This window comes from Pogonomyrmex barbatus, unplaced genomic scaffold (assembly GCF_055798465.1).
Source record: "Pogonomyrmex barbatus isolate J1 unplaced genomic scaffold, ASM5579846v1 scaffold3, whole genome shotgun sequence".
NCBI lineage: Eukaryota > Metazoa > Arthropoda > Insecta > Hymenoptera > Formicidae > Pogonomyrmex > Pogonomyrmex barbatus.
In genome coordinates, this window is record NW_028297127.1 from 21,564,285 (window position 1) to 21,583,540 (window position 19,256).

General features: G+C 45.9%; 1 protein-coding gene across 6 annotated transcripts in view; it reads left to right on the forward strand.

The window, feature by feature from the left end:
* The window catches only part of Kdm3 (Lysine demethylase 3), a 112,340-nt gene that overhangs the window by 44,867 nt on the left and 48,217 nt on the right, over positions 1 to 19,256 (forward strand). For 2 of the 6 annotated variants that reach the window (XM_089079529.1, XM_089079531.1), the window contains exon 1: positions 11,038 to 13,275. The exons of 2 other annotated variants lie outside the window; for them this stretch is intronic. In XM_089079529.1, the coding sequence (XP_088935655.1) occupies positions 12,713 to 13,275 (563 nt within the window). In that variant the 5' untranslated portion in view covers positions 11,038 to 12,712. Of the gene's footprint in view, positions 1 to 11,034; positions 13,276 to 19,256 lie in introns of those variants that run through there. 2 more of the 6 variants (XM_089079533.1, XM_089079530.1) reach the window with 2 other exon arrangements.

Genomic DNA, 19,256 nt, shown 5'->3' on the forward strand with positions numbered 1-19,256 from the left:
AGACAACCGCAGCGGCAGGCGGTGGCAGAGCGAGTGTGTATTGTTGCCCAGGTTCTCTCGGTGCCATGACCTCACCAACACATTGCACCAGTTTCGTGTCGAGACTAACTTCGGAGAACCAGTCAGCTTCGCTTAAGAAGAGGTTGCTCGCCTGCCTACCCGCCTGTCTGCCTTCCCGCCCGCCCTTCCAATCCGCCCTGTTTCTCTTCTCGCCCTCGAGACCCACCTCCTTTGCTTGTCTCTATATAGCTGTATATATATGCTCGTTGTATATCAGCTTCGCCCAGATACGTGAAGGAAGTCGTTCATCTCCTCGATCGACGTTCGACCGACCACGGTCAGGGAACATTAATTGAAACTGCGAAGCTTGCGCAAGCTTTCCAAACATGTTATTAAACTTGCGCAGTTAGCCGATTACGTCAACGTTATCGAAGCAACTTTAATGTTGCGTATTGCATTTTTATGTGTACGCATTTGAAAATGGGGAATGAGATTCCGATTATTAGACTGCGTATAATCACAAATAAATTTATTGTTGGAAACTGATTGTTATTAAAAATAAGTAGTTTAGATTAGACACAATCGCAGAGAATGAAGAATTCTACGGAAATCGCGAAGAATTTATTTTTCTTTACGGCATATTCCACTTTATAATTGTTTTCGTTTTGCATTGTTTATTTGTTAGTTTATCATTTAATATTTATGTACATCCTTGTTATTTCCTGATTTCTGTGAACTTTTTAAACAAATTTCTTATACATATGTATATCATAAAGAATGTGTTTCGTCAGATGTCATAAACTTTTATTAAATATGATGACATAACGCGAATCAACTTGTCAAGATTAATCTTTTGTATAAAAAGAATCTGTTGACTGTACAAAGATAACATTTTGATCCCAGAAATTTTCAGGGGCATGCGTTTATTTCAAATAAAACGATATTTGTTATTACTCGGTATTCGGTGGATTCAAATTTTGATTATACACACACACACACACACACACACACACACACACACACACACACACACACACACACACACACACAATATATATATATATATATATATATATATATATATATATCCGTAAGCTTGAATATTATATCCCTGTATTTATTTATCAAGTTACAACATTAAAATGGCCCACGGTTACTCATGAAAATGAAACCACGATGACTATCAATAGATACCCATTCTCCCGTTAACCGTAGCTTCGAAAATCGAAACCGGCCAGGCTTGGAATTACAGGCCCGTCCCGATAATCCTCATTTAGTTTACCGCGACACGGAAGTCTTTACGAAAGGAAAGTATACACCGCGTGCAAGTACAGGTACGTCGTAATGCACGCTATATATGGCGATCATCCGCAAGAAAGTATTACCGAGCTACGTGCTGCATAAGGTCATTAAAAGCTTACGTAATTACAGTTATTACATAGCCGCGTGTGTGTGGTATTATATGGCCTCGTTCGGGAAACGCACGCACGCACGCACGCACGCACGCACGCACGCACGCACGCACGCACGCACGCACGCACGCACGCACGCACGCACGCACGCACGCACGCACGCACGCACGCACGCACGCACGCACGCACGCACGCAACGCACGCACGCACGCACGCACGCACGCACGCACGCACGCACGCACGCACGCACGCACGCGCCGCGCGCGCGCGCATACCGGAATACATAGCACATCGGAGTGCTGGAAGGAAGCCATCACGAGCGCCCGTATTCGCTGGTATGCGCCTTCCTCTCGTTTCCGTTTTCGCCAAAGGGACAGGAATGCGTATATCCCTCCCCGAGACGGAAGGGTGAAAGAGGGAGAGGCAGAGCGTGGTAGCTCGCTCGGAAGGGTCGACGCCGGGAATAGGATCGATACACACGAACTCGCACGTGTGCGCTCGCTCGCTCGCTCGCTCGCTCGCGCGCGCGCGCGCGCGCGCGCACCTCGCCTCCGCCGTCGCCGCCACCGCCGCCGTCGTCGCGACACGTGTATGCGCACGCGACCCGCTTCATCGTGTGCGCGACTATGCGCGTTAGCCTCGATCAAGGCCGTTCGTTGTTTACCCCGACGGGGCTCGACGTGATTCCAATTTACTTGGATCCCCGAACCCCCCCCCCCCCCCTCCTCTTTTACCCTTCCGCCCCGTCACACTCTTTTGATATCCGCACCCCACTCGTGCATCCTTTTCTCACTCGGCAACCACGCGCGATGATGTTGCACTCTCTCCCCCGCGTGAGATCCTCGACTTTCGTACGCAGTCTCTTTTTCTTTCTCTCTTTCTCTCTCGCACTATTGACGGGCGGGGGTATGTATGGTCGATTTTGTTTTACGCATCATGGCTAAAACGTTTGTTCCACATATCTGGAAAATCGTCCGGTCCGTTAGAATTTCCTTTGTGTTTAAATTTTAAATGTTTAATGCACGTCAGGATGTTATGTTTAGGGTTTCCCATATCGGTCAAAGTTGAATAGGCGCGCAGTAAGTGGTTAAAACTTTAAATGGCAATGGATACCTTTTCCGCGTTATGTCTTGTTTCTTTTTAACGGCAAAAATATTGCTATTTGGAAAAAAAACGACACTGAAATATTAGAATATTATATAATATATTGATATGCCGGAATATTACGTAATATAAAAGGCAAAAAAGTTAAACGTCAAAATCAAACTATTAGATTGTCTACGTTTTTTTAACGTTATTTTGACAATGATTTATCATTAAATATAATTAATTTCAAGTATATTCTTTCTTTTAAGTTTAATCGTAACTACAAAGTGGCAGAGAACATTCAAAACATTTGTGCCGTGTATGGAAAAGATTCTGTTCTTAAAAGGACGACCCAAAGATGATTTACTTAGCTCAAAAAAAAGAAGAATGTGCCGGCAATATTTAATTTTTCTCAACTTGACACTCCATAATTTAGATCTTGAAACGATTCTTTTTAAGATTAATTCGACAAAAAACAAACAAATCGATTTCGATAAAAAAATACTTCTCGTACCTTTTTTAGCAAAATCATTGCTAAAATTGAATGAGCTAATAAGACAACATAATACTTTTTCAGGGAACTCTTTTATTTCCTATAAAAAAATAATTAAAACTTAATTTTGTTATATAAAATTTTTTGTATTAAAATTTTTTGCACTATAAAAGATCTCACTGTAAATTATATATAAGAAATTCAGCAAGCGGGAGATAATTACCATGTAACATGATACATAATTTCCCCTCGTTTCTGACTTTACGCCTTTATATAGATATATCTTATATAGATATATCTCTCGTGGCGATCCTTAAAGCTGAGAGTAGATAACTCGATGTTGTTTTATCGTTATATTTTTTCCCGATGATAAACATCAATCGCAGGCGCCATTCGACGATTATGTCACGACGGACAGCTACCGAACAACAAGTCGCGTTTTTTTCGCGAAAGCGAGAGAGAGAGAGAGAGAGAGAGACTGCCCTCAAGGCGCGAATGAAAGGACGGACGGACGGACAGGTTATCGATCCTCGTTTAAAAAGAGAGTTATCGCACTTTGGCTGCATGTGACAGAAATGACAAGGTCGCGCGCACTATATACCCTCGTAAAAAGCGTCAGCAGTTATTGTACAGCCTGATCGATAAACGATCGCGCGTGTTTCACACTTTTACACGTGGTGGACACGTGCGGCGATATCGTATCTCGGGGTTTTTGTGTCGGTTATGAAGATTAATCGCGAAATCGAAATTTGAATACAGAAAGAGAAAGCACTTATTCCACAATTTTCCACGCGGAAAGCCGAAATAAAAAGGTCGTGCTTTTTACATTTTGTTTGTTTTTACATTTCACAAGGATATTCATAAGATATTGTACTGATTGCTTTTACATGAAAATATATTAAATAATCCGATCGCGTGGAAATAAAAATTTTATCTCGGAGACATCATCGTTAGTTAGTTTTCCCTGCGGACAAAGAGACAAGAGATTCTTTTCTCTCTACAACCTTTAAGGCCGTATTATAAAACTTTGAGATTTAAATATTTTACGCGTATAATGTTTCTTTCGATCTCCAAGTGTAAAATCATAAAAGTTACTTTCTCGAAGTGTCTTTCGAAAGGCGAATCGCGTTTCGAAATTCGATCTACACTTGGGGGAAATTAACGGCCTGACAAACCGCGCGACTCGCCCGTGCGGATATCCTGTCCTTGAATACCGGCGTAGCCGATGCGAACGCAACGAGTATGCACGCTCGTGCATACTCGTGTATGCGTGCACGCGACGCATACACGCGCGAAACGCATGCGGCGGCAGGCAGCTGCCGGGAATGCGGGAGACAGCGGACACTCGAAACCCGGCGTTAATATCCCTCTTCGACCGCGTTACATAAAGCAGCAGGCTCCGGGCTCTCGCTCATTACAAAACGCTGGTCCCGAACACGTGTACGGGACGCTCCAAAAGCTATCGTGTTATTTTCCGTCGGTCGCACAAATTCCACGAATTTAGAGCCGGCCTTCGCTCGATAAAAGCTTCACGAGCTTAACTGCGAGAATATTCAATTTATTTAAATTGAGAATTTAAGTGGCTTGGGCGCGCGCGCGCGCGCTCGCGCACAAGCGAGGAAAATTGAATTTCAAAGGTGAAAATAAATAACGGAGCGGTATCTTTGAGCTCAGTTTAAAAATGAGTTTTTACTTTAATGCAGCGGAAATTAAATTCTAGTTATCGAGATATTAAAATAAAAGCTATTACAAAGTTCCAAGCGAACAATTCGCTTATTATTGAATCTCGCCGGGCAAAAATTCGCTTCGAATTTTTGCGAAATTTTTTTACGCGTCGACATATACTCTTTGGGTTACTTCTCTCTCAGGTATTCGAACATAATAAACCGCCCGGCTGTAAATCGTTGCCGTGTACCAATGAATTGTGAACACGCTGAGAGAATCCTACGGTACGGATCATTATAGATTATTATCCATCACCGAACAAATTGTCCCTCTTTAAAACTAAACGAGAAGAAATTTTCACGCCGAATCACCGGCGAGACGCTTTCCTCGATTATGGTGACGCAGGTGACGCGTGAAAACGTTCGCGGGATGACGTTCGCTTTCTAGAGACGCGTGCGAATATTCCTCCGCTCCGGGTACACACAATCGCGCGCTTTCGATCGACGTGTCATCGGCGATGACCCACATCTCCATATGGCGCGCCTTGGCGTCTGCCGAAATTGCGCCGCGACATCATCGATCGACATGTTCTCCCTGATAACCGCTCATCAACCGCGAACCGCGAGGTCGTTGGTGACCGCTGAATTCTCCATCGGATTGTCTTTGGGTCCGAGCGACTCGGCAAACGAGAACTCGAACTCGTATCTGTCGCGGCTCGCGATTATAATTCTCGTTTCTCGATAAGCGTCTCTCGCGGAATGGAATTTACCATCGTTCGCAATTCATATAAAATTAAACGCCGAATGATAACGCCGCGAAAAATGCAATTCCTCCGACGTTTAATTTACCGGTATCGTGACATTCCAGTCAGAGGTGAGGCAATGCGCAAAATTCATCGATCGATCCGCAGATACGATAATCCGCGTGCACGCTCCGTATAATCGGTAGTTTTTGGCGGCGAGAGTCTTAATCGATCGAGCGGTGGCTTAAATTATTTGCGCGGTAACGGCCTTATCGCCCATGCGAGATAACGCGGAAAGTATGGCTCGTGTCGAAAGGCGAGACCCCTAGGAATAGGTTCGACGCATTTGAAATTCATCGTGTTCCATTTATTCATGCGTGATACACGCGCGCCATGGATGAAACATGAGACCGATGCCGATTGCATTCGACGATGTGTATTAGGGTCAAACGACTACTCGGAGACCGCGAGGGCCTGCCTCCTTGAGAAACCTCTCTTTCCCTCCCTCCCTCGCTCTCCGACTAGGAGATTAGGAAATGGAGCCGTTATCGAGGTTTTAAAGACGATGGAATAATGTTACGTCACGCGCGCGCGCGTAATCGCGACCGAGCGCACCGAGCGAACGCGCGGAGTAAGGCAAGAAACGTACGCGCCGCCGTGAAATTCTCTGTTTATTCCGTTAACGAGGCAATTATCGACTTCTCGACGTTCGCTCACGTACGCGTTCGCCGCCGACACGCGTCTTCTTTTTTTTCTTTCTTTTCTTTTTTCCCCTCGGCACGCACACGTACGTACGCACAACGTACGTACGCGCGTACGTTGCGCGTGTGACTAATCAACGCGGAGATATTAGTCATCCCGAGTAATAACCGAGCCCGTCGATTCGGCGGACGGTTGTTCCGCGCGAGAAAGATTGGTTGTCAACTCGGCGAAATAACTCGCCGCTGTCAGTGCGACCGTCGTCAGCGCGCCGCGCGATGTTTGCTCGTCTAATTTGCAAATAGTGTCCGCGGGGGAAGCGGGGCGAGAGGAGGGGGGTGGGGGGGTTAAAAAACAGTGACAAATTATCCGGCGCGGTGCGCGAGCGAGATAAGCGAGAGCTTTTTTTTTTTTCCTGCCGAGCTGTAAAAGCGTACCGCGGCGATCAACTACCCGTTATGTTCCGGCATGCGATTTGTCATACGCATGCGAGCGTCGATTGATTGCGGCTCGTTCCGCGATTGTAAAATCCTTATCACCTTCCGATAGCGCGTCTCCGCTCGTTTTGCTCGTGGAATTTTTCTTATGAGTCTGTCGTCCCATTAACGCGGTCTTTTAATACTACTTTCAAATGTCACGCATTACGGAGTCATCGTTTTTCATATTGGATATCTAAACGGAAACTTGATTTTCGCGTCTAAGTTCTAGCGGAAATTTTTGTCTCTCGTCTTCCCTCGCCGGCGAAAGGAAAGGGAGATTAAATTTAATTCACGCAACGTAACGGATCGTAAGGCATTTCTCCTTTTCACGATTATTCAGACACGTTGTACACCTTGTGTACAACCTCGGACGTGTACCATTTAATACGAAGACGCAAATGGTATATGATACCGATAAGAAAATGCATCTTGCATCTTTGTAAGCGACTGTCAAAGTTGACAATTCCACTTAGCCAGCATCCGCAAGGATTAGAGTCGAGTCACATGTTAGAAACGAAAATATATCCTGCACGACCGGCGAATGGAAAACAACCGTAACTGATTCTAATCTTCGTTTCGCCGCGGCGATAATTAGCACACTGGAAATCAAACGATCGCGCTGGCGTGGAATGCGCCGATCGATCTGACATTTTATTTAATGGCACGATCGCGTCGAGCGATCTGTTTCGCCGTCGCGAAACTGCATGCGTACGATATTTTTACATGGAATATAGAAAAACAAGTGGAAGCGAAAGATAAAAATGGCTTGTTGCAGAAGATTTTATTATCTTGGGGCACATTTGGCGCATCAATGCGCTCGAATGCGCGTCGACGGAATATTTTTATGACGTTATTTTCTAACGCCCGCGGAGCGTTCCAGGATTAAAAACGATGTTGCTCGGTCTATCTATAGTTAACGCGTTCAATATCTAAATTAAACTGCCAACTGACACACAATCTAACAATAAACAAACTATGTGTAAACCGGGATTTTTGTGCTTTATTCGGTGTTCCGAGTTGAAGTGGAATCGGAAGTGATTGTCCGGATACGTAATACCATTACACTTTTCGAGAGATTGCTCTTGTTTATACGTTACGTTCATCGAGGGCAAACAGTGCGACGAGAAAGATCGCGAGATACAAATCGAATATCGCGATGACTCGACGTGTAAACAATATATAATGCGCGAAATTCTCTCTCGGCGATTTCGTATCTCGCCGTTTTTCAAGCCGAGGCAGGCCTTTCAGGCCGCGGCGCGCTTTCAACGTTTGCGAAACGGCGCGTTTCTTGCGCGCGGAAAGTGTCACATTTTTCCCGTCGTTCCCCTTTTTCCGTTGCTCTCGGCTCGCCGCCGCGACGGGGCAGATTGAATCGCGCGATTATTCACCATGCGTAACTCCCACGTTTCTCCCAGGGCAGCGATTAAATCCGTCCGGGCAGACGATTCCTGCGTCTGACGCAGCGGCCGTGGATAGAGAAAAAAATTCGCCTTATGCAACACGGCCGTAAGACGACCGTAATGTGCGTATTCCCCGGAGAGAGAGAATCTTTGCGGTTTCCTCTACGCGAGATGTAGCATTTTATAAGAAAATTTTTAAGTCGCTCTCAGTCAAAAATTTTTTCCTCCTCCAACCGCCTCCTTAGTTTTTGAACGATTCGCAAAACTCATTTATCGTAATGTTAATATTAAAAAGAACTGTCAAATTTTAAGAAAGTAATTTAAACAGAATCCTTATTAATGTAAATTAATATCCTCATAATAATTTAATCTAGTTGCAACTTAAATGATTATCATTCTAAAGCGATTCTTTTTTTTTTTTTTTTTAATGCGTCATCACGTCACATTTGCGCTCAGTTGCGAACGTTTCGTGAGAAAATGTGTGAGTTTAAAGTACAGGACTCTCGAGGGAGGGCACTCGATATACACTCGGCAAATAGCACTGACAAGATTGGAAAGGAAAACGTTCCATTGTACGCCGCTGCGATAGCGGCAAATAATGAGCTTCACATGGTTTCGCATCGCCCTGAAATCGTTCGTGATGCAAATCCCAGAGTACAACCCAGAGTGTGTTGTAACAAGTGCACTCTTTATCGACACCGCCTCGATACGAGATATTTACGCAGACTGTATAAAGACGCTTAACGAGACGTTAATTGAACTGTCTAGAAGTGATCCGTTAGCGAGTGATTACGAAGCGATATTACGATATTATTTTCTCTCTCTTTCACTCCCTCGCGCATACTTTTGCTTCGTATTATGCTTTTTCTTTCTTATTTGTCTTCACTCTCAATATTCTCTGAACTCCTCTCATCATTCACGCTCTTAATCCGTTTTATTAATTGCGTATCATCCTTGAAAAGATGCTATGAATATAAATTTTCGCAACGATTTATTTTCATTACTTTTATTTTTCTATGTACATTTACGTAAACGTAATATAATTTTCATAATATAATTTTCACTTTCTTCTTTTTTTTTTTTTTTTTTTTTTATCATATATTTTACATCCTTATGTTCTTCAACAAATGTTTTATCGATCCATCCCTTCGAAAGTCTCACGCGTATCGCGCTTCTATTGGACGAAATATTTCTCGTTGGACGAAATATTTTCACATAGTCGATACAGAAGTTGACATTCGTGAGAAATACGAGATCCGAGATGAAGCTATAACACGCGCGCGCGGATGATTCCGTCGGCGAGTAATCAAAACTCGCGATACTTGGAGCGCGATACGTCACGTCCGTTTTACCACGTAGCGCGCGTTTCCACAGATTGAAAATTCCCGGTATTTTCGCATCAAAACTCGATACCGTACGTCGCGCCGCGTTAAATCCGCCGTTATCGGCATCGCAAATATTAGCGGGGGGGAAAATATCGGCGGAAATATCTCAACCATCGTTTCGAGAGTCCGCGTCGCATCAAAAATTTGATTTGCGCGGGCGCTCCGTTTAATTAGGAAATTCCGCAATAGTCGTTTAGAACAAGTAAACAATGCGTTTGGAACTCTAGATATTTTTTTCCAATATTTTTTTTAGCGTAACGTACAAGTTATTAAATGCGTGGTACAAAGCGATACCGATAAAACGACAGTCGATCCGAAGTTAGAAAATTTTAGACCAAGACCCGAAGCTCGAAAGGGCGATTTTCTTTTTTATACGTAAAGTTAGACATTCCATAGATCATTTTCCGTGGGATTTATCATGGGAAATAACGAGTCTACTTTATGGGATACTAAGTGCATTGTGGCAGAAATTGGTAATCTCGGAAACCCGGCGTCTCTCATTTCGATGCGGACTGGACAACTTTAGTTCGATCAAACTTGGCCAATAAGAGCTCCACGGGCTGACCAAGTCTCCTCACTCGAGATTCGTGTTAGTTCTCGCCTACCAGGAGCCGGCAATCCGAACCACGATTATTGCCGAAGTTCGGCAGGCGGAGCCGTCGAATTTACAGTTGCCGCGTAACTGCCGCGGCTCGCACATTTCCCGATTCGTCGAAGAAACTGTCGTTAATCCGTTCTATCGACATTTATATTTGGAGCATTCTTCCGACAAAAGGAATGCCCACGCGCTTTTTCCATCGACGTCGATTCTCGCATCGTGAAACGACAATCGTGATCGTAATATCGTAATGAGACGTAAGTAATGACAGTAACGACATTAATACATTCAATTGTTTATATTAGTTCAATTAGATTTGATTCGCGTATTGTCGTTGACATACATAGAGGAATATGTATGCACGTATACATATTATTCGTAATTAGACCGACGACGTCGCGAGTGCCAAGCGGTGCAGTGACTCCCAAACGACGCGTCGCGTCGCATCGCATCGCGTCATTTGGCCCTCAGTCGCGAGCGAATACGAAGAAAGGAGAGGGGAAACGACGAAATGAAAGGGAAGAAAAAGAGGAGAGAGAGAGAGAGAGAGAGAGAGAGAGAAAAAAGGGAAGGAGCGCCGGCGAGGGAAAGGGGGCGAGAAGAACGCTCCAGCTCGCGAGCACGTGTGCGTGAATGCACGCGGAGTATTTTTTGCGGCAGCTATATAGCGGAGAGCAATCGTGCTTGAGTTGGCCGCTCGGTCGGTCGCCTTCGGTCACGAGGGATACACCGACGGCAAGGGGCGACCAGAGCGGTGGTAGTGTCGAACGTTAAGCGGTGAGCCGTCAACGGCGAGAGGAGTGCAGGGAGTCGCGGGATGGTCGGAGGGGCGAGGAGGGGGCACCGCGGTGGCGGTGGCGACGGTGGTAATGGTGATGGTGATGGTGATGGTGGTGTTGCTGCCGCGACGGCTGGTGGGGACCCGCGTGAGTACGTAGCGCAGCTCGGCGCGGCTCGGCGCGGCGCGGGGTAGCGCGGGGTAGCGCGGGGAGGCTCGGCGGGCGCGGTGCAGCGCGGGGTTGATTCGAGAGGAGGGATGAGTGCCGCGGACGGTCGTGGTGGGGGAGCGAGCTCGCCTCGTTGCCGCAGTAGAATAGCGGCCTTCGGCGTGATCTGATCTTGGTACGTGTTTCGCGTATACTCTGTTCGCGCGCGCGCGCGCGTTCTCGCGAGAGATCATCGCGCGATACGACTACACACTGTACGTTTGCGAGTGTGTGCGTGCGTGTGATTGGTGTATGTGTGTGTATGTGCATCGAGCGCGTTTTTCCAAAACCAGCAGTCTTTTCCGAATTTCTTCTTTTTTTCCTATCTCTCTCTCTCTCTCTCTTTCTCTCCGTCACCGGCACCGCGATCAATTGTGCATGTCCTTGCCTCTGTGTTGTACGCGATAAACCAGTGATCGTCCCTTGCCAGTCTCCAGTTTAAATCCGCCGGAGCCGAGGAGTGCGGAGTTTACGGATCTGTGGTGTGGATTGGTGACGTGAACCGCAAGAGAGAAAACGGTAAAACAAAGAGTGATGCGGTCGGAAACGTCAACTACTCCGTTTCTCGGTTGACGATAGGCACGTCGGAAAGGGGAAGGACTATCGCTTTCGGGCGATTCCGGGAGTCGACATCTCGTCCGACAACGGCCAATTCGGTTGGGCGACGACGAAGACGTCGCCTCGTTGGCAAACGCCATTGTTCGCATGCGGAGGTCACCCGCGAGAGCGTAGTAGTGCCGGAATTTATTTCGTACTGAAGGATATATATAATATATATACATATATATATATATATATATACATCGGCCTCTTCTTTTTCGCGCGTGGGCGATACCACTCGTCGATTCGCTCCTTGGCGAACATTCAACTTTCGGTTCGGAGGAAAGGTGGTGCGTGACCGAAGGAAGAGGAGGTGGAGCAGAGGAGGGAAAGGGAAACAGGGCCGCGCGAAGAGAACGAAGTAGAGAGACGCGCAGAAAAGAGAAGCGCACCGATTGTGTCGCGAAAGAAGGAAGAAAGGGAAAAACGAGGAGAAACGGGGAGATCAAACCATTGTTCGTCGGTCGATCAACGACTGCGGCCGCTTCGTGGGCGCTCGGCAATCTCCGTGAGCGATCGCCGTCGCGCGTTATAAGCGCTCTCCTACACACACGTCTCGATCTCCGTCTATACTCCTGGATCGTCCCCCGCCCCTCCGTGCACCGTCCCGCGTCGCGGCACGGCGAGCGCGGGGCGAACTCGTCGCGCCGCGTAATGCGCGACCGAGTGCTCGCGGTTATAGTGGTGTGTTCCTCGTTTTGCGAAAGTGAGATCGCCGATTAATCCTCAGTCGTGTCCATCCAGCGGCGTGGCATTCTCCGTGCACCGTGAAAGTGTGCGCCGACACGCTCCAGCTCGTCGCGCCCGGCGAACAAAGGATCGTTACGCGCGCGCGATACGCCATCATCGCCGGAATCGTCATCATCGTCGACGGCGGCGGAGGATTCGATCGCGGGTCCAGGGTGATCTCGCGACGTCTCGGGCCGCGTCGTAGGAGATGAGCGGCCGCATCGCGATCCCGATCGCGTTACCTTTTGCGATGTGGGGTCCGTGCGCGACGTTGACAAAGGCCACGACGACAACGGCGAAGAGGGCAGCAACCGCGGCGAGAACGGCGACTGCGACGGTGAATGAGGACGCACGGGCGACCACGACCACGACGACGACGACGACGACGACGACGATTGCGACGTGGAACGTATTCGCGGTGATAACAGCAGCAGCAGTATGCCACCGGTGCTAGGAGGCGCGGCAATGGCGGTCCTTCCGGTAAGCCCGCAGACGGCAACGCAGGGTACTCCGCATCACCATCATCATCACCACAACCATCACCCCCCGCACCACCACCACCATCACGGCAATCATCATCACGGCAACCACCACGTACACCAGGGACAGACGCAAGTGCTACTCGCGGCCGCCGCAGCCGCCGGTGGTGGTGGTGGTGGTGGTGTCGGTGGTGGTGGTGGTGGTGCTATCGCTGGTAGTGGCGGTGGCGGCAACGCCGCAGCCGCAGCCACAGCCGTAGCCACGCAGGCACAGCCACAGCTGCTCTATCAGCCGTACAATCTAATGCCGGCGGGCGGTTCGCCATCCTCCCAGCCGGGCTTTCAGCATCATCATCATCATCACCAGCAACAGCAACAGCAACAGCAGCAGCAGCAGCAGCAGCAGCAACATCAACAACAACCTCCGCAACCGCATCATCATCACCATCATCATCAGTCCGTCGTTCAGCAAAGCGGCTTTATAGCCGGCGACGTAGGAAACCCGACCACTGCGTTAGCCCTGTAAGTCTACGAAATATCACTTTTGTTCCGCCTTTCCTATTTGAAGAGAGAAAAAGAGAAAGAGAGGAAGACCTTATTCATCTTGCCGAGAAAGGTTCCACGAGCTAAGCCTGTATCGGGAGAAAAGTAGGAGGAAGAGAGAGGCGGGCACAAATGTGCAGATGCAATCGCAGCTGTCAAGGTTGACTGAGTTTCTCCGTGCGGAATACGCGCGTACGCGAGATTTCCGCGAACGCGGCGATACTCTCCTCGCGTGGGAACTCGCGTCTGTACGATTCGATCGACGCGAAAAATCGGGAGAATCGTTGAGATCCTTTATTGAAAACTTACCAAAAAAATTTGGAGTCATCATTTTTATCGATATTCAATGACATCAGCGTTGGAATAGACGAATCATTCAGATATTCGAAACATTCCGAGTCTCGTCATCGCACGCGATTCGCTCACCTCGCTCGAGGTCATCGCCTCGGGCACGAGTCTTTGGCGATCGGCAAAAGTGAGAGAGAGAGAGAGAGAGAGAGAGAGAGAGAGAGAGAGAGAGAGAGAGAGAGAGAGAGAGAGAGAATCAAGAGATATTACTGAACCTATATCCGCTTTGCGATCTCGTAACGTAACGGCTCGCCTCGACGCCGCAATGTCCTGCGGTAAAATTCTCCTTCGGGGTCGATCGAGTCTTCACGGATCGCCGCGCGGAACTAGGCCGATTGTGGGAATTACAGGAGAGTCGCGGTTCGTCGATCTCCCTTTTGATCGGCGATGATTTACGGAGCAACGGGGTTTCAGAGGAGGGAGGGGAAGAGTTCGCCGCGACGGTAGCGGGAATCATATCTATCTCACACACACACACACACACACACACACACACACACACACACACACACACACACACACGTACATATACACGCTCACACTTACGCGCACACATGCGCTGATGGACGAGCTCGTCGCAAATTATAGCGATCGGTGAGCGCGTACGCGCATAGGCGTATGCGCGGCTGCAGGTGCACGATCGGCGGCCGGGAGCCAATTTGTCACGTCGACGAAAATAGAGCGCTCGGCGTTCCGCCCGCGGCGGCGATTAACTCGCGCGAGCCGCGAGTTGGGCGGAATTGGAGCGGCGTAGGATAAACAGTCCTGTAATCGAGCGACGCGCAGCGTCCGGGTAGCGATATCGCGGTGGACAACAGAAACTTGTAGGGCTCCGGCTCGTTTAATCGGAACCGTCGCGATCGAGTTCCGATGAATTAATGCACTCGACTTCGCGCCGGGGTGAACGACCGGCGGCGGGACGCGTGCAGGAAATCTCCGATAGACGTTTCCACGACGATCTCTTCCTCTGTAACGCGGCGCTCATAATTAACAGTGTCCCATTAACACTGATGAAAGCACGGAGTGATTTTTTTTTTCCTCTCGTTCCCGCTATCTCATTCGAGTTTGAAGTGGCCATATCATAATTTTGTTGCCGTAGGTCTTATCTCGGAATAGATATTTGTGTGAGACTTTGTTGACTGAACTGAAAAGTCAGATGCTTAAAAGCGGCAATTTTTTTTTTAAAGATGATTATGTGTTTTTACGACTTTTCTGTCAGACTCCTTATCATTTGCTTATTCCAAGCTTGTTCGAGGCAAACACGATTGCTCCAGTTTTGAAGAGAAAGAAAGTAGATGTAGAAAAAAAAATATGAAATATCAACAAACTTTTATGCTCGTCGATGAGACGTCGAAATTCGGAGAAGAAATTCGGTGAACAAAATCGATGTGGAAAACACTCAAGGTCGATTCGCGAATATCGAGGAATCGCGCTTTGACCTCGCGACGATAAAGCTAGACATCTCGCGGTTATCTACCGCGCTTATCTACTGGAAAATATCGGCGTACGATGTAAGATATCGCGACAAAATCTAAAGAGTTATTTTCACAATATTTATCTAAAGTATCTGTTATCATTGCGTATTTGCGTTATCCTATCTTTAAGCGTCTGCTTTAGGTGAATGCTTTTTTTATCACTGTATCGTAAGAATTTAATCTATGATAACGTTTAATTACTCACGTATATCTCCTATATAAAAAGAATTATGTGCAATTTTCTTAATGAAAATACGACCGAATATATTTCCTTTCGAGAAGACGAAAACGACTTTGACTGGATGAATGAATATGAATCGTCGGGATGTCATTTTAGAGATAAGATGTCATATTTCGAATAAAATAAATCGCCGACTCGATCCATTTGTCTTCTGTGATGCGACACGCAACATAGAATTGACAGAGGGAACGGATTAGTAGACGAGCGATTATTCACGATCCAGGGTCCAATTTTAATTTAACCATGAGAGCAAGACGCGCAGCGCGAGAAAGAGAGAACGACACGTTTGCAAACAGGTTTTGATTCGCAATGTCGTCGAGGTTGTTGCGTAATGCCCCGGGCACCGACGTCAGCCCCGCCGGTGATCTACACCATCCGCCGATGTACACGTCATCGCGTGCAATTAAACGGAATTTGTTACAGGCAACGTGACGTGATGCGCGGCGACCGATATTTCGGGGCAAACAACCCGGAACGAAACGGATTTTCTCTCTCTCTCTCTCTTCCTCCTCCTTCTTCTCTTCCTCCATCATGGGAATCCCCGTGATTCGTACACTCGCCTCGTTCGCGGCTGGTGCGCATGAAATTTGCATTACCGTTTACCACGAGTGAGTAATGCGAGTGTACGCCCGTCAGACTGGCATTTCTGGCCTTCTTTCTCTTTCTCACTCTCTCTCGATGAAACGCCAGCGACTTTCTCCGTATAATGTATATTCCCGCGATTGTGTTTGCACCGAAAGATGTTTTCGACTTGCGAGGAATTGGATTAGAGTAGCTTCCCGATATCGCTTATTTATCGACGGCATTATATATAGAAACATTTCCGTATCAGTATAATTAAATTGGAGTGCGCGATAACGTATCAAGCGCGCGATACGAATAAACGAGGTGTTCGAGAGAGTGGCAAAGTTCGTAATTTTATAAGATAACCTACTCGCCTCGCTCGCATATTCAATATTGAGCATCCATTTCAAAATGGATTTTGAAGATCTTAAATATTATACAAAACTTGTCACGCTCTCTTAAGTACAGAGTACAGAGATTGCGAGAGCATTAAAAAAAAATGGATATCGATATCGATAGACGAGAAGGAAGAGAGACGACGATCTTTGATCGATCGGAGAGATATTTGCGTTTCAAATATCAATTCATCCACCGTGCACCGAGAAAAGCGGCTTTTGTTTGTGAGAGAGGAAGAGAGAGAGAGAGAGAGAGAAAGAGGCTGAGTCGTCTGGTCACCTCTCTCGTGAAATTCGCTGACCGTACTTGCTCAAGCGTGGCATAACAGAACTCTCGAAGGGTTGCCGATCGAAAGATACCACTCCGGTCGTAATCCCTTTCCCCCCCCCCCTCCCCTCCCCGGAACGAATCTCGGCCGGTAATCGATCGGAACGATACTCGACGACCCTGAACCGAAACACGGGGAAAACGTTTGATGGGCGAGCAGTGTCGAGTGAAACACAAATCGACCGGTTCGACCGGGCGCGATTAATTAGTCACCTTTCGTTTTCCGTGCCGGCAACTCTTTCTCTCGACGTCGACGGTGGTCTTAAATCTTGTAATGTCAGTCTGAAATCTTTATTTCTGCATACGCGCGAGTAAGCGCACGACTAGAAATGGTGGAGCCGACGGCGATCGGTGCAGCGTGAAAGGGGAATTAACGATTTCAATGACCTTACCGTAGAGAGAAGAATCCTTGTGACTGTCTACATTCTACTCGAGATTAAATCTTATTTTCGCATAAAGAGTGAGACTTGAGACAATTATATAACCGGTTATCCGGCAGTTTTACTACTTCTCTCCTCCTGATCTTTCTTGCCGAGGCGAACATAAAGAATTTTTCCGTTTTCTCTCTAAGTTTCAGCCTTTGTAGTTTCGATATCGATATTTGGATCTATCGCGATAATCATCAGTATCGCTCGTTGATCCCTAATACGGGAAGACGGAATCAGGTATAAATTTTGCATGCCGATGGGGAGACGAAATTATTTACGAAAAACGGCGAGTATTCAATTTCAAGTCGAAGAATTCGTTAATAAAAATCATTTCCCTCTGTCGCTGCGGACAAAACGACGCCATTATCCGCGTGATATAATGCGTGAACGTAACAATGCTATTAATACACGAGAATGAAAAATGGATGCTGCGAAAAATGGATGAGCAATTCCGCTTTCAAAGAAAGAAAATGATAGGAGGGAGAGGAGAAGGGAAATAGAATATTTTTTTCAAAAAATTTAAAATACTATTGGGCCTTTGTAAAAACTGTCTCAGGTAGAAACCATTTAAGTTTTGTGTGATGATCCATATAAAGGTCAATGCCTTTGTGCATTTTTGTTCTGGTTTTGCCTAGGGATTTGTGGAATTCACAACACATTACGAGGAAAAATTAGGAAAAAGGGGCAAATAGGTTGAATTGCGCGTTCTGAGATCGAAAAGGCGGATTTTTTTCTTGATAAATGATGATCGATATTATAATGGAATAAGTTCGATTTTATCAGATTACCTTTGCATCTCGTCAACAATGATTACAATTTGTGATCAAGTGCAACCATTTTTAAAAGCTTCAACATTATCGTTTATCCTTAAGTTGTAACAACGTGATTGATGGCGTAAAGATTATATTGACACAAGGTAGGGACAGTCACCGGATTCTTTCACAAAGAATTTAAATAAGTTTCTCTTTTTTTGTGTTTTTTTTTTATGTATCTTTCAAAAAATAAACGTTCACGAGACTATGAAAATATTGACCATCACGTATGACGGTACCGTTTCATCGAAAGTCTTGAAATTCCGATTTAGTTTCGTGTCAAACTTTTTCTACGACAGTTCATTCTGTGTTTTTATTGAGCTGGTGACGTTTTGACGCTGGTTTTGACGCTGCAGCGTATTTTCCTGTCTCAGAATAGCGACATGCTTTTTTTACAAATCATCAGAACAAGCAGTCAAGAATATTATTCTTCGAAAGAAACACAATTTTCTATTACTGCAAATATCCACATATATAATTGTAATTTATTGTCTCTACTTATTTCTGTTTGGTAATTTTTCTTCTTATTATGTTTTATTACAAATTTCTCTATTAAATTCTTTGCTGCATTTATTATAACGTTATATAATCTTAAAGCATACTTTACGTGTGAATTATAATTATTAATCTAATCGTAATTTTCAATATCTTCTTTTTGAGAAATCAAAATAGAATTCCATTCATTTTCTTTCCCCCTTTCGTCTTTTTCTTTCTTTCTATCTTTCTTCTCTTTTCTAATCCGTCGAAAAAAATAACATAAGATAGGGCAATGATTATATCGCGAAACACGTTATCTGATTCATCGTATCTCCGATATTCGAAAGTCGGCGTGCACGATATGATCACGAATCGCATTGATACTCTTGATCATATTCTTCTAAAAAACACCAGATTTATTTTTACACTATAGACAAGCGAGAACATTCCGCTTCCGTTTTACCGTTGCATTAATAATTTTCACAAGCATTCATCGAACACGAGCATTAACATTTTGATTTGGAAATAAGAAAATTGTCGAAGAAAAAAAAATTCACTCTGATGTGATATTGAACTCGTCAAGGATACGTTCCAAAATTCAATTTAGTTACTTTAAAACGTATAATATGCGTTTTAGTAACCAAGGTTGAGTCACCTTTGGAATGTAGCTCAAATCATTTTATTGTTCAGAAAGTTTTCGGGTTGGTTTTGATTCAGATTAAACACCTGATCAAAAGATTCATATAACGAGGACGACTCCAAGGGTGTCTCAGAGGGCAGGATGAAAAGCATCTTACAATGCCGAAGTTATATGGAAGCCCCTGGATGGGGCTATACAGCTTTTATGAATAGGTTATCGTTCGCAAATGGCAACCTTGAATTTTCAACCTTG